The sequence below is a fragment of the Pecten maximus genome, chromosome 15 (genome assembly GCF_902652985.1).
Source record: "Pecten maximus chromosome 15, xPecMax1.1, whole genome shotgun sequence".
In the NCBI taxonomy this organism is placed as follows: domain Eukaryota; kingdom Metazoa; phylum Mollusca; class Bivalvia; order Pectinida; family Pectinidae; genus Pecten; species Pecten maximus.
Genome location: NC_047029.1, coordinates 21,716,740 through 21,729,892, shown reverse-complemented (window position 1 = coordinate 21,729,892; position 13,153 = coordinate 21,716,740). Strand labels below are relative to the sequence as shown.

The 13,153-nt window shown below is 34.5% G+C and overlaps 1 protein-coding gene across 1 annotated transcript in view; it reads right to left on the bottom strand.

Annotated features, from left to right (window-relative positions):
- Window positions 1-9,093, bottom strand: part of LOC117343998 — a 37,689-nt gene extending 28,596 nt beyond the window's left edge. The window contains exon 1 of the mRNA XM_033906591.1: window positions 7,896-9,093. Coding sequence (XP_033762482.1) covers window positions 7,896-7,927 — 32 coding nt within the window. The 5' untranslated portion in view covers window positions 7,928-9,093. The remainder of the gene's footprint in view (window positions 1-7,895) is intronic.
- Between the last annotated feature and the right edge of the window lie 4,060 nt (window positions 9,094-13,153).

The window sequence follows — 13,153 nt, the reverse complement described above, 5'->3', positions numbered from 1 at the left end:
ATAGGAATACAACGTTTTTTATCAAAGCACGGGCGCATATAAACCCCAGTAATTTAAATAAGCTGTTGTTTGTTGTTTTATGGACACGTCCACGGCAATCAGAGAACTGACACAGTGACCTGACAGCCCATTTAGCCTTATAATATACTTACCTCCAAATCACTAATTGTAAATATCAAGCAAAGAAAATTAATAAGTTAGTAATTCTATAAACGTCGCATTGTTCAAACTTGTAGATAAAGAAGCAAATAACGTTCCTTCCTGAATCGGACACTCAATACTTTGGCCAAAATAATAAAGCCCCCCCCTCCTCCTCCAACACTCCCTCAACAAAGATGTAAAGATGGTACACAAAGTTACACATATGAATGAAGAATAGAAAATAAATATTTATTCAATTTTACGACTGGTACAGTAGTTTTGGTAGTTTTACTGTAACTAGTTTCTGGGATTAATTGGTAACTGCTTAACCGTGCTTTAAGGGAGGGAGAGGGAGAGGGAGAGGGAGAGGGAGGGGGAGGGAGGGAGGGAGGGAGGGAGGGAGGGAGAGAGAGAGAGAGAGAGAGAGAGAGAGAGAGATTAGACTTTATAAAGTTCCAATACACAATTTCATCGACATACGGTCATGAAAATGCTATTACAGGACTCTTTGATCAGTATTAGATTGACCAAGTCTTTGTAAACGTGAAAGCTTTTGTATATCTAAATGCGGTCAACACATTTGTTGGTAACATGTCTGCTTTAATTAATTTCAGGAATCAATTTCAATTAAAATAAGGCATATCCTCAGTATTAAGGTAAAGTGATTTTCAGGCTCGATACTGCACTGTATATGGGTTCTATGCGGAACTTCTTTATGAGGTACATAGCTATTACATTAAGGTGGAGAGATTACAGTATTCGGTATACCCTTTAGAAGCTATCTGATTATAGTGATAAATGAGCCGTGATAATTACCTCTTTGATAAGCATTGTCCTTGTTAATACCAACAAGGATTTTAATCTTAAAGATGGTTGATAGATAATTTCCATCATTTTCCAGTCGATTCGATCGCATGTCCTTTGTGCAATGTTCTGAGCTTGCTGGATGGTACACGCAAGCTCTTCCGGACAGCTAAATCTTTACTTTGTACTTGCGTGTTCGTACGCGTAGTTCAGAATAAGAGTACACAAAATGTATATATAAAAAGTTCACGTTCTTTCAAAGTTATTCAATCTAACAAATCTGTGTACTTGCTTAAATTATCAGTAAGTTCAACTCCTCTTCTTATATGAACCCATTGGTTTGATTTTTCTCTAGATTTCCACTTTCTATTCTTAGTACCATATATCGGTCCTAGAAGGAGGACACAGTTGTGAAATTCGGTTACATGTAGAGGGATCTATTAGTTACTCGAGACTGTATTACAATTTACATTTAAAGGTATAGTTTAATTGTGGTCATCTTTATAATACGCATTATCATTTATGGCTCCTGCTCTGCCAAGTCTGTTTACATTGCTGATTGTGTGCTGCACTATACAAAACTTACAAAAACTCTAGAATCAATTTCGCTTTCTCCACGTTTTACACCCCATAGTTAACTACATACAGCTAAAAAGGAATCCCCTCACCAACCAGGTTCGTGTGTACTTAAAACATCTAAGTGAAAAGGGTTGATTGCGACATTCAATGAGACGTCTTTCATTGCTTTAGATTTAATGAAAGTCTTACTTTATTGGTGTCTAAGCGAACTAAACATTTTTCAATCATTCAGCACATTAATATTGCCAAAGCATATACAGTATAACATATTATATTGAATAGTAGTACATTTATGATAAAAGTAACGTTATATATTGAAAATCGATCATGGAATTGACCGATAACAATAAATCACTCTATAAAAAAGGCGATAGAGTACAAAACTGGTCACCTGTTATTAATTATAAATGTAATACACTGTAACAATGACTTGCTCTCTCTGTGCGAATATCCATTACAATAAATTTTTAATTTTGTGTTCGGAGTTACTATGCACATATCGCATGAATACCCACAGCACATATGTGCTTTGTGAATTATTTCATTATGAAGGTCTATTTCAACTTATACGCTAACATTTGCTTATGGTATATCTCAATAATGTTGAAAAATGAATTTATTGGAAATAGATTACTTTTTAAATATATTACTTTTTTTTCATCATAGATATTTTGTTATCATCGATGTATCGTTATCTAACCAAAAAGGTGAGTTATCGACTGCAATGACACCGAAACAAACATGTACACTTAGCCCAAATACGGACGATGAACCATTCCGCCCGGGAAAATGATTCAAATCTGTCATGTTCATATGTAACGTGTGTAGGTAAAAACTATCGAAGGTTATTGTTATTTTTGTTGGCCAAAATAAAATTCAAGCATTAAATGGTATACCTTGGTGCACAGCAGCGATCACTAGCTATGCGTGAAATATTACGGACTATGAAACTTACAAAAAATGTTAGACCCTTTTTATATCAATCACAACTAACCTGTGTAGTTTTCCTTAAGGAAGCATTGCGATCACAAAATCAATAAATGCATAGCCATGTACCGACCATAAAACTCTTTAAAATCTTACTACTTTCCATCTTCATGTACCTGTTTGGTCCTCATTTGATACACATATCTTTTAAATACATGTACTACACAATTATGGCGGAGACAGACAGACAGATAGACGGAGGAACGGGCACCATGACGAATGGCGAAAACAACCAAAATAACGGGTAACAACCCATAGTTAAAAAACATAATACCGGTAAACTTATGGGACTATCATGAAAAATTTGCTCCGCTAAATTAAACAGTTATGCAGTAAACATATAGCTGACTACCACGTCCTTACTCCCATTAAAATGTAGGTTTTTTGCAAGTAATGTTAAATAGCACCACATGCTATTTGTCTAATTGTACTTACAGAACTGTATAATTACTATCAGGTGGATTTATTAGACCTTTAATCTATATATTTAACTGCTTTAACACCTATAACAGCTAGTGATAATTGAACATTAGTTGTCTATTCACATGGCGTAATTATACGTCTCGGTTTTAACAGTACATGCGTTCTGTAATATCAAGGACAAAACAGATCCTGTTCCAATACGATGAATACCTCATACCTTCTTATCATAAGGCCTGACAAATTCCGTCATTATGATCATATTGTAAAGAGCTTTGAAACACGAAACCATCGAGAGTTATATATTAATATGACCGCGATAATAGTTCGGACAAAAGGTTGTTCTTGCGGATAAGGCAATGGTTTGTTTTCTTCGTACGAATAAAGATGTATGATTACATTTTCACACGTTGTAGAGTTTTACCTTCCAGTTTCAATTACAGTATTTGTGACAGTCCCCTTACCATCAGTTTATTATGAAAATGCGGTAGTATCTACTTATTTCTCTATGGCTACGTGGAATCAATATGAATATAGCCCAGAAACAATCTATAAATTATAGATAGTTATTTACAAGTGCCTTCGACACAATTATTTTATATTGCTCCGAATTTACATGTTTCACGCTTGCTAAAAGGATTGGTTTAACGGATCTTCCCTTCTTTGCTTAAACATTTGCTGAGGCCCAATTTTGTTTCTACCTTTTAACATTAGGATAAACAATCTTTATGCTGCGGTTTTTTCGTTATTGTCAAACTCTTAATTACTTATCAGTTGTACAAGTATTTTATTTCTGGATGAATCATTTAAATGATAAGCCATACCACCTAATGTGCAAAATAAAAAGGATAGCAGTTGTTTTCCCTTTTTTGGATTCTAAAACTTTCACAAAAGTGTATGCTGTACACTTTTCATGATGACGTTTGTGTAGCATATCACCGTTGAAGAAAAGAAAGATGGAAGTTATTGTAATGTTTGGTTTGGATTATTTTGTTTAACGTCCTATAAACAGCTTGTGGTGAGTGCGTATGTGTTTTGGGAGGCTGCGGTATATTCGTGTTAAGTCTCCTTGTGATAGGCCGGAACTTTTGGCAATTTATAGTGCTACCTCACTGAAGCATACTGCCGAAGACACCCGGCAGCACACCCCACCCGGTCACATTATACTGACAACGGGCGAACAAGTCGTCCCACTCTAAAAGTGTATTGTCGCGTGGGCAGACGCTCGGCGCTAAAATCGAACAGCGAAGATTTTGTCATGTGGAGTGAAAGAGGCGAAATAGGTCTGACATAATAGAGACGATATAGATCCCGATTTATTTAGTTTTCTTAAATGTCACAAGTGTGCAACACAAGACAACACATATTTGGAAGGGGGCTAACTTTATTCGTGTCACCTCACACCAAACAGTTGGAAATTCCCGATAGTTAATTTCTCGGTCAAAGACCAACATAAGTCTATTACATTTGTACCTTTTGCTCTAAAGTTGCCGTTTCTGCTTGTAGGTACTGGTTAGACCGTTAACATTATAAGTTGAGAGGGAGAGGTGGTATTGTCACTCTGTCAACAGTATGAAATTCCAGTATGTTGGCATTATAAACGCGTCCATCAGTTCCCCTTATATGTGAAAGATGATCTATCATATTATTTTAGCTATTCCAAGGAAGTTAAAGTCTAATCAAAGCGGGTTTTAAATGTTTTAACTAGCTTACACAGAACTATTAATTTTAACCCGCAGGTAAATGATTTGGTTTGGTTTATTTTGTTTAACGTCCTATTAACAGCTAAGGACGGCCTCCCGTGCGTACGACATATATGCGTGTGGCGAGTGCGTATGTCTGTTTTGGGAGGTATGCGGTATGTTCGTGCCTAGTCTCCCTGTGATAGGCCGGAACTTGTGCCGATTTATAGTGCTACCTCACTGAAGAATACTGCCTATAAATGAGCCATTAATTCCTACATAATCAATTAACCGAGGGTAAACGTAAAGTTCTTTCTTGCAGCAAATTCCCTTTCTCCTTAAAACGATTCAGATATAAACTTTAGATTTGATATCTAAATGCGTTTCATTTTCATTTCAACTTAACGATACGTAGCATATATTTAATTATATGTTGTGTTAAGCTAACCATGCTTTCGTCCGTTGTTAATGTATGTTCATTTTTTCATAGTCATACTTAAAAACCATACCATCAATATTTAGGGGTAATGTTGAATTATATAGGCACATATAACCTTCGGCGAATGTTAGAATTATATTTTATTTATGTGCTTTTGTATCAGTTATTGATTAGACATTTTATGCAATGAATGTTCTCCAATACTTATACATAAAAATGTATGTTTATACAGGGGAAATATCATGGACTGCTTTGAATTCACTGGCAGTTGCCATTTTGAATATGCAATTAAGTTGCTGGTCAAACATTCGTTGATTTAAAAAAGACAAAATATTTGAATAATGTTTAACTAAAACTACATCAGAAAATATTGAGGTGCTTCATTTCGCCATCCAAATGCTTTATAAAAGGTAAAAAGAAAAGAAAAAAAGTATAATGAGGAAAAGTTATTTTTATTAGATTTTATTTATTGATATTTAGATAAGGGAACGACAACAGGACCTTCAACGGTATTTTAAGTCGTTCGATTTTACTTTGTTTCAAGTAAATAGGGCCTGATTTAACAGACGTCTGAGTGCGGCACGATCAATATCATGATCGATGAAGGTATTAGTGTCTTTGATCCTCTTTACAGACAGCTAATTACAAGTTAAACCCAAACAACCCATGTCAGCTTTAGTTCCGTATTGTATGAAACAAACACAACATTATACCACATATATCTATTCTATTCTGAACCTTTACACGTTTCATTGTGTGGATAAACAATGCGATAAAACAATATAACAATTATGAGATGTCATTGTCTTCCATTTTGATTGTTTGTCTTAACCGAGTTTGTGAATGTATCATTTGATACTTTTGTCCTGGACTGTCCCGGGAGTACGTTACCACGTCCATGGGATTAGCTCTCCGATAATAGTGGTCGATAACTATAGCCACTATTTACACAAGCTATTTATAGACTTTGAAGAAGATGTTGGTAAATATTGGTCTGTTTGCCTTTGTAGGTTTGTTCAAATATGATATAAATGTGTGAAAAAGGCAACAAACATGCTCACTTGGGTCTTCTATAGAAACTTATACAACATATTCAAGTGCTTTAAATGTATTAATGTATGATAACTAAGTTAAATTTCACACAATGTAATTTCACAACGTATACACATTATGATATTAAACTGAAAGTAGATGACACGACTTAAGAGCATCTTACAAATTTACTCTCGTTGTTGTGATATTTATTTGTTTGTTATATTTTATATAAGATTTTAAGTGGTCTTTTTAAATTTGGGGTTAATATAAGAATGTTAAATGTCACAGACTTTTAAAACATTTTCATCGCTATTCATGAAACAAATTCAAAATCGTGAACCCTCTCACTCATGAATATACAATGACTTTGAAATGGCATCAACAATAAATACTTTAATGTATCGAAATTATTTGAGTTGGCTATACAATGACATCTACAAATACGTCTTAATCATCAAGATCATTTCAGATACAATTATCAACATGCTTTTGTCAAAATAAGAAAGTGAAGAGGCACAATTTCCAAAACTACGGCCGTTTTACACCACCTGCCAAAATGTGCATGAGAACCATGCACCGATTTCTCAAACAAAACCTAAATTAAGCGTTACATCGTTTGGGAGATTTCGTTTTTTTCCTTTAAACGAAATAAGTTATTTATAGAGATTTAAATAATTTTTACATATTTTCTTTACAAATATTCACATGTTTCTTTACCGAATAAACCTTTTTAAAATCAAGCATTTTATTTATATCAACTATTGCTGAAAAACTATATTGAACAACCGCTCGGAATAAACAAGTATCCAGGCAGACGACCTAATATCAATTCACTTCTGATGAGAAAGATAAAACCCCGGCTACCCAGGTGAAAATGAGTACATAACCACTGATACACTCTAAATGATGAACATCGGCTTCACTTCGCTCTGATTTATTGAAGGGAACAATATTCTTTATATTGATGTAACGTGTAACGTAGCAGGGGGACAACGAAGCAGTCGCCCATCCAATTGCTGACCCGGCTAGTTACTTAAATTCCAGTAGAGACACAAAGGTTAACTATGACCTTAGCTGTTAATAGGACGTTAAACAAAATAAACCAAACCAAACTATTGAATTATGTAGCAAAAATCTCCATATCCATTAGTCAAATTCAGATTCCAAGTTTGGGGCAGTTCAGTATCCCGATTGCAATAGGGTACAGTGGTACTCGCAATAACACTAAAAATGTCTCGAAAGCGATGAAAGATCAATAATTTCAAGATACTACACTATACCTTAAACAATGACACAGGTACATTCAAAGACATGGTTGTCTGCAAGTAAAACGTAAGAATTATATCTGTTACTCCAAATGAATGTTTAGAAACAGGTAACTTAATATGGGATCTTTTATTTTATTTTTGTATTAATGTTCTGTTACTGCCGCCTTAACACTGCCCAACATTTGACCAGTCACCCCTTAAGGAGAGTTATGCATTCTCTCTCTGGTCGGGACAAAATCTGTATGAAATAGGTTCTGTTCTCTTAAGATTAGCTTTAAAGCTTGCATAATGGGCTGGTCTACCCGTTATCAATTCAATTTGAACAGGATTCTATCGGAATTTCATTAGTTCTGGTACTCGTGCCATTGTTTACACTTTCAATGGTGATGATAGTGATGGTAATGAATATTTTGTTATGATATCAAAGAAAACAAAACCAAAAATAGGTTAGTAGTGTTGTAAATAAAATAAAATTCTAGCTAAAGGTAAACGTCATATATTTGTAAAATGAAATAATTGAAAACAATAACTTGTTCTTACCTGTATTTGGTCGGAATTCTTCTTGCTGTCATATTTGCACTATAGGTTTTTCAGTGTTAAAAGCATGGAGTTTTTATCATTTGCGTTTGAAGGATTTGCCGTTCGTTGACACTCATTGTTTATATCAATAGTGAAAAATCTCCTTCATGTTGAATACTCTAATACCCTTGCGTTCACAATCACGTGCTGTAACATTCGTCAACCACATTTATGTTTAGTGAAAACATCTACTGATGTAATCTGATATTGACAGCGAAAGTGAATATATTAACTTGTAATTAGTTTTACCACACTGTTATATGTTCACGGTTCATTGTTTACATTGGAAGCCTCAAATCGATATTTGCAAACAAGAGTCTCATTTTTAGAGTGAATGCTGTCAACCTATCTACATTAATTAACGACCTGCAAAAGAAACAGGCTTTTCAAGTTTCAATACAATCACAGTGATTTCTATAGAAATAAAATAAATTATTAAACAATGTTGCACTCGATACTACTGTTGAATTATTGAGTCCAGCCTTCTTTAAGACTTATTTTAAGCTTGTAAAGCATAACCTTTATCGATGTTAATCGATGAATTCATGTTGTTTCCAGGCGTGAATACTTACAATATTTATTGCATAATTCAGAGCTACACGCAGTGTAAAACGTTCAGTATGAAATTCCCAACGCTTTGTTTTTTAAACCACATTCGCAAGTACACTGCAATGTTTCCATTTCAATTGATGCAAATCAAGCTGTATTAGATATATCCAGTTGCCTCAAATTGTTGTACAATTCAAAATACACTCAGACCCAAAAGTATAACGACCGGTCTTCTAAATTTGTTCCAGAACCAGAAACACAATATAAATCTCTGTTCATGAAAGTCACAATGTCTTGCTCCTAGGGTGAACCACATACACGTGCGACATGGATCATATTTATCTAATGCCAATGTTTAAAGTCCTGGTTGAACCAATAATACCCGTTTGTGATATATGACTTAGAGTTTAAATCGACTCCCATTGCAATAAATGTACACAAATACATAATCTGTGATGACAAGGACGCCATACCATGATCTATGGTCTATACACATCTATCGATAACAACTGTCCGTGTCTCCCTTCTCTGAACAGCCACTCATTCTCTTCGCCGCTGGTCGCCTCCAATAATTTAAAAGAATACACCGATACGAGGAATCGCTATTTACAAACACAAAATACTTTGATAATTGGGTACACATCATTGTCCTCTTTAATTATCCTTTTAGAATTCAATCAATCGATTGAATTTTTAAAAATGTCTTTAAAAAAGATCAGTCTAAAAATCAATTGTCATTAAATTCTTACATTGATTACTTAACGTCTGCGATTTATGGATTAATTACAGTATGGCACAAAGAGTAATATGAAAAATTGATTGAATTGTGGTAAAAAAATTAATATATCTTGAGATCGCGTGATTTCTAATGAATGCATATTTAAGAAATATCAATTAGCACTTTCGAGCGTCGCTCATAATGATAGTACTGAATAGATCATTTCAACCTGATTAGAGAGAGAGAGAGAGAGAGAGAGAGAGAGAGAGAGAGAGAGAGATGGGGGGGGGTCTGGGTGGTGGTGGTGGTGTGAATTGGGAAACGGAATTAAGAAATAAAATGCACTTCATTTTATCATGTAGAGATACACAATGAAAGGAACACGGTCTAGCAGACATTTTTTGCAGAAAACCGAGGCTGATAAACTTACTGTACAGTGGCTAATTTTCACGAGGCTAATATTTCGTGGTCCCAGTCGGAACTAATTCCCGGGTAATACATTTGACGCAACACCCACTTGTAAAAATGTGTGTATACACTGTATATATAACAAGTTGCTTTGCATTTATATTCGCTCTATATTTTATGACCGCGAATATAGAGCAATTAAATCCCCCGCGAATATTACCAACTATGCAATAGACATCCGACATTGTATTGCCATCTATATATGTTTTTCTGTATTCTCGATATTTACAAATCGATTGAGATTTTTTCGAGCATTTCATAAAATAATGGTAAATAAGTTGTCATTGACAAGCAACATCGCAACTATTAGCTTTTTACATAATTGAACGATATAGAGGGAAATTGAACAACATATCGAGAGTTAGATAAAGTTGAGCCATACTGAATTGAACTGCATGGTACAAATGATTCGTTCTTCTGGGAATCGTCAGATGTGATCGGCCTTCTGCGTTTATACAGTACCTGGAAGGCGGATGAGGTTGGGAGATAGGAAGGTGCATTTTACCTATAATTCAATGAATTTCCAATATTGGGCGTCTAGTTCACGTGTGTATTCTGAACTGTGCAACTATTCAAATTAATTATTAGGCGATTTATTATTGGGGGATTGTGCAATACGGTGTGTTAGATACCGCAGAGCCAAATATTGAAGGTAGCTTCATCATACAGCTTTTACGCCTTTCTTTGACACAGCAGTGATGCTAGGGGCTTATAAAATGTTGATACAAAGAAGGCGACTGAGGAAGTAAAATAGGTTGAATATATCAAAGTTACAGATGTTCAGATGTAGTAGACACACAATAGAAAAAAATCCACTTAAAATGTTGCATGAAATATACGACAAACCTCGGGGACTAAAGTTGACGAGCAGTGTCGAGCACTTGCATTCTTAAAGAATTGTGCGTAGGACAGAGAATATACATATAGATGGAGTAAATATTTTAATAATTTCTGTTCAACCCAGGTCCACAATACTGGCTTAATAGAAAAAGAAGAAGAAAAAAAGAGAGAAAAAAAGAAACAATAAAAAAAATAGTAAATAAAACCGACTAATAGATCAACAAATATTCATTTTGAAAACTGCTTTGTTTTGTAGTAGATTCTTCCTTCTTGAAATGTCAAGCTTTAAAATTGGTATATTGCTGAGAATAGGTGGTATCTCTAGCTGACAAGAGATCCCGCCTTGATAGTAATCCCCTAAAGCCCCATCCCATACAGAGATCAATAATGGACATTTCCGTCCATAAACTATGTATATACATCAATCAGCTTTGATGGTACTGTTCATATGATAATATTTTCAATTAGTTAGGTCTGTTCATATTATCGAATATGAAAATTGCTAGGGAGCAATGTTTGCTAATACTATACTGGGTAATTTATTGATACAATAATATTAAACCAGATTAAATTGACCCCATATAGAATGATCAAATGAGTAATGAGGTCCAATTACTACTGGGTATCTATATCCCGAGGCGGAGATAATCAGATGGACTTCGATGTCTGCAGTAGAGATAGTCCATGATACCCGAATTGATGGGAGGGACCTTATACTACCTGTCACGCCTTACATTTCATGTCAGGGCACCACGTTTTGCATTGTTTACCTCCGTGTTATCTTGTATACATATATCACGTGAGCGGTCTTTGTCGTCCAAGTGGTCAGTACGGTAGTATGGGGAGAGTTTGTTATTGAGACAATCCTAGACGACAGTTATATATTTCTATAAAAATGGATCATATGCAAATGCGTTTCTTTATCAACAACCCATACCTTTTGGCAAGGTAAAACGTAATGGTGTTTAACAAGACAACCACACAATTATTATTTATTTAGGTAAGTGTTGTTTTGGTATCGGATTCGGGACATTCGGCATTGAGTTTCATTCCCACTCGCGTTGCATTTTATTTGAAGAATGGGTGTTGAATTTCATTCTGAAGCCGGATGTAATTCAATATATAGCATTTTCTGCTTTCTGGAATACATAAGTACAGTGTAGTATGTTTCATTTGGATATAGGTATCTCTGGCTATTTATCTAATAAGTTTTGTACACTGCCAATTTCTAGGTGTATTTCATGTAAATTAGTAGTTTTGGAAAGTGCTTAAATCAAAATCACACGACGACGAATTGTTATAGCCAAAAGTAGTTCTGCATTCTTCAATCACTGTAATTTTCAATTACATCAACTTCAAATTGAATTATATGAATACTTTCATAATGACTTTTATGTCTGTCGTGCATTCATCATGGTCACAATTACTACTCATTTCAACAATTACACAGATAGTGATAGAACCCGAATCCAATGTACATATCTGTGATACTTTAATCCTTCTAATGTATATATTACTAAATCAAGTATTACTAATACTAGTATTACTAATAATGTGATTATACACTAGTGTGTATTTTGTGCAATCATTGCAAATCACACAAATATTGAAATCTATAGTTTGTACAAATGATCAGTTTCAATTATATTTGTTAACTTATTGTATGCTTCGGTTTTAAAATTTAAACTACGTAGTTGCATTTAATAACCTGCTTATCATCTGTGACATATAGTAATTTTGTTCAGACCCTACTTCAATAAACATACAAATAAAATTTATTGAATTTGGTCAATAAAATTCCGTTTGAAGATATTATACAGACAGATATATTGATTTGAATATTTGAACTATCTTCTATCGATAATTAGGTAAAATTGACCGCTGATAATCCTGGAATAGTAACATGTAGGTAACGGGATTGTATGATGACGAGGCCCTGTATTTTTGTTTTACCTGATGCTAGTACACCAGTACGCTAAACTGACTAATTGGTTTCCTGCCGTGCATTACCGTGGATAGGATCTGTCAAGTATCGATCAGTGTCTGGCATTAAATACGGAGGACTGTAACTGCTTACGTGATTTGATTTGGAATATACATTTCTAGGTGTGAAATGAAAATTAGATCTGTTCATTGCTCCTTGATATGTTTGATGGTTCCGATGACATAAATTGGTTTCATTTGGGGAGTTTGTTTTGGATGAGGTGTGACTAGAATTGCATGGAGGGTTTCGTCGGTTTGGATTGGGTGTGTGTCCTTCAAAGATACCCGAGTTTACTATTTTCAATGTCGCAGATTCAATGATTTAGTTAATGCATTGATAATTTAATTGACGAACTTTTTTTGTCAAAATGTCGTCGTATTTAATCCTATAAAAATATGAACCTTCAAATCCTTTTGGATTTTTTGGAAAAATAAGCCATGTTGACTGTTGCAAGATTTTGTATCGACGTAAATTCATAATTTGCGATGAAGGTCTTGTTGATGGAAGAGTTTGCAATTAAGAAATAAATCTATATGTATGCAAACAATATCGTTTCACTCTCTTATATAAACTATCAAAATACTCTCTTCGTTTTTCATAGTATTGGACATGATACCGACTGAGTTCCATACTTTGCTCCCTATATTACACTAACCCCTT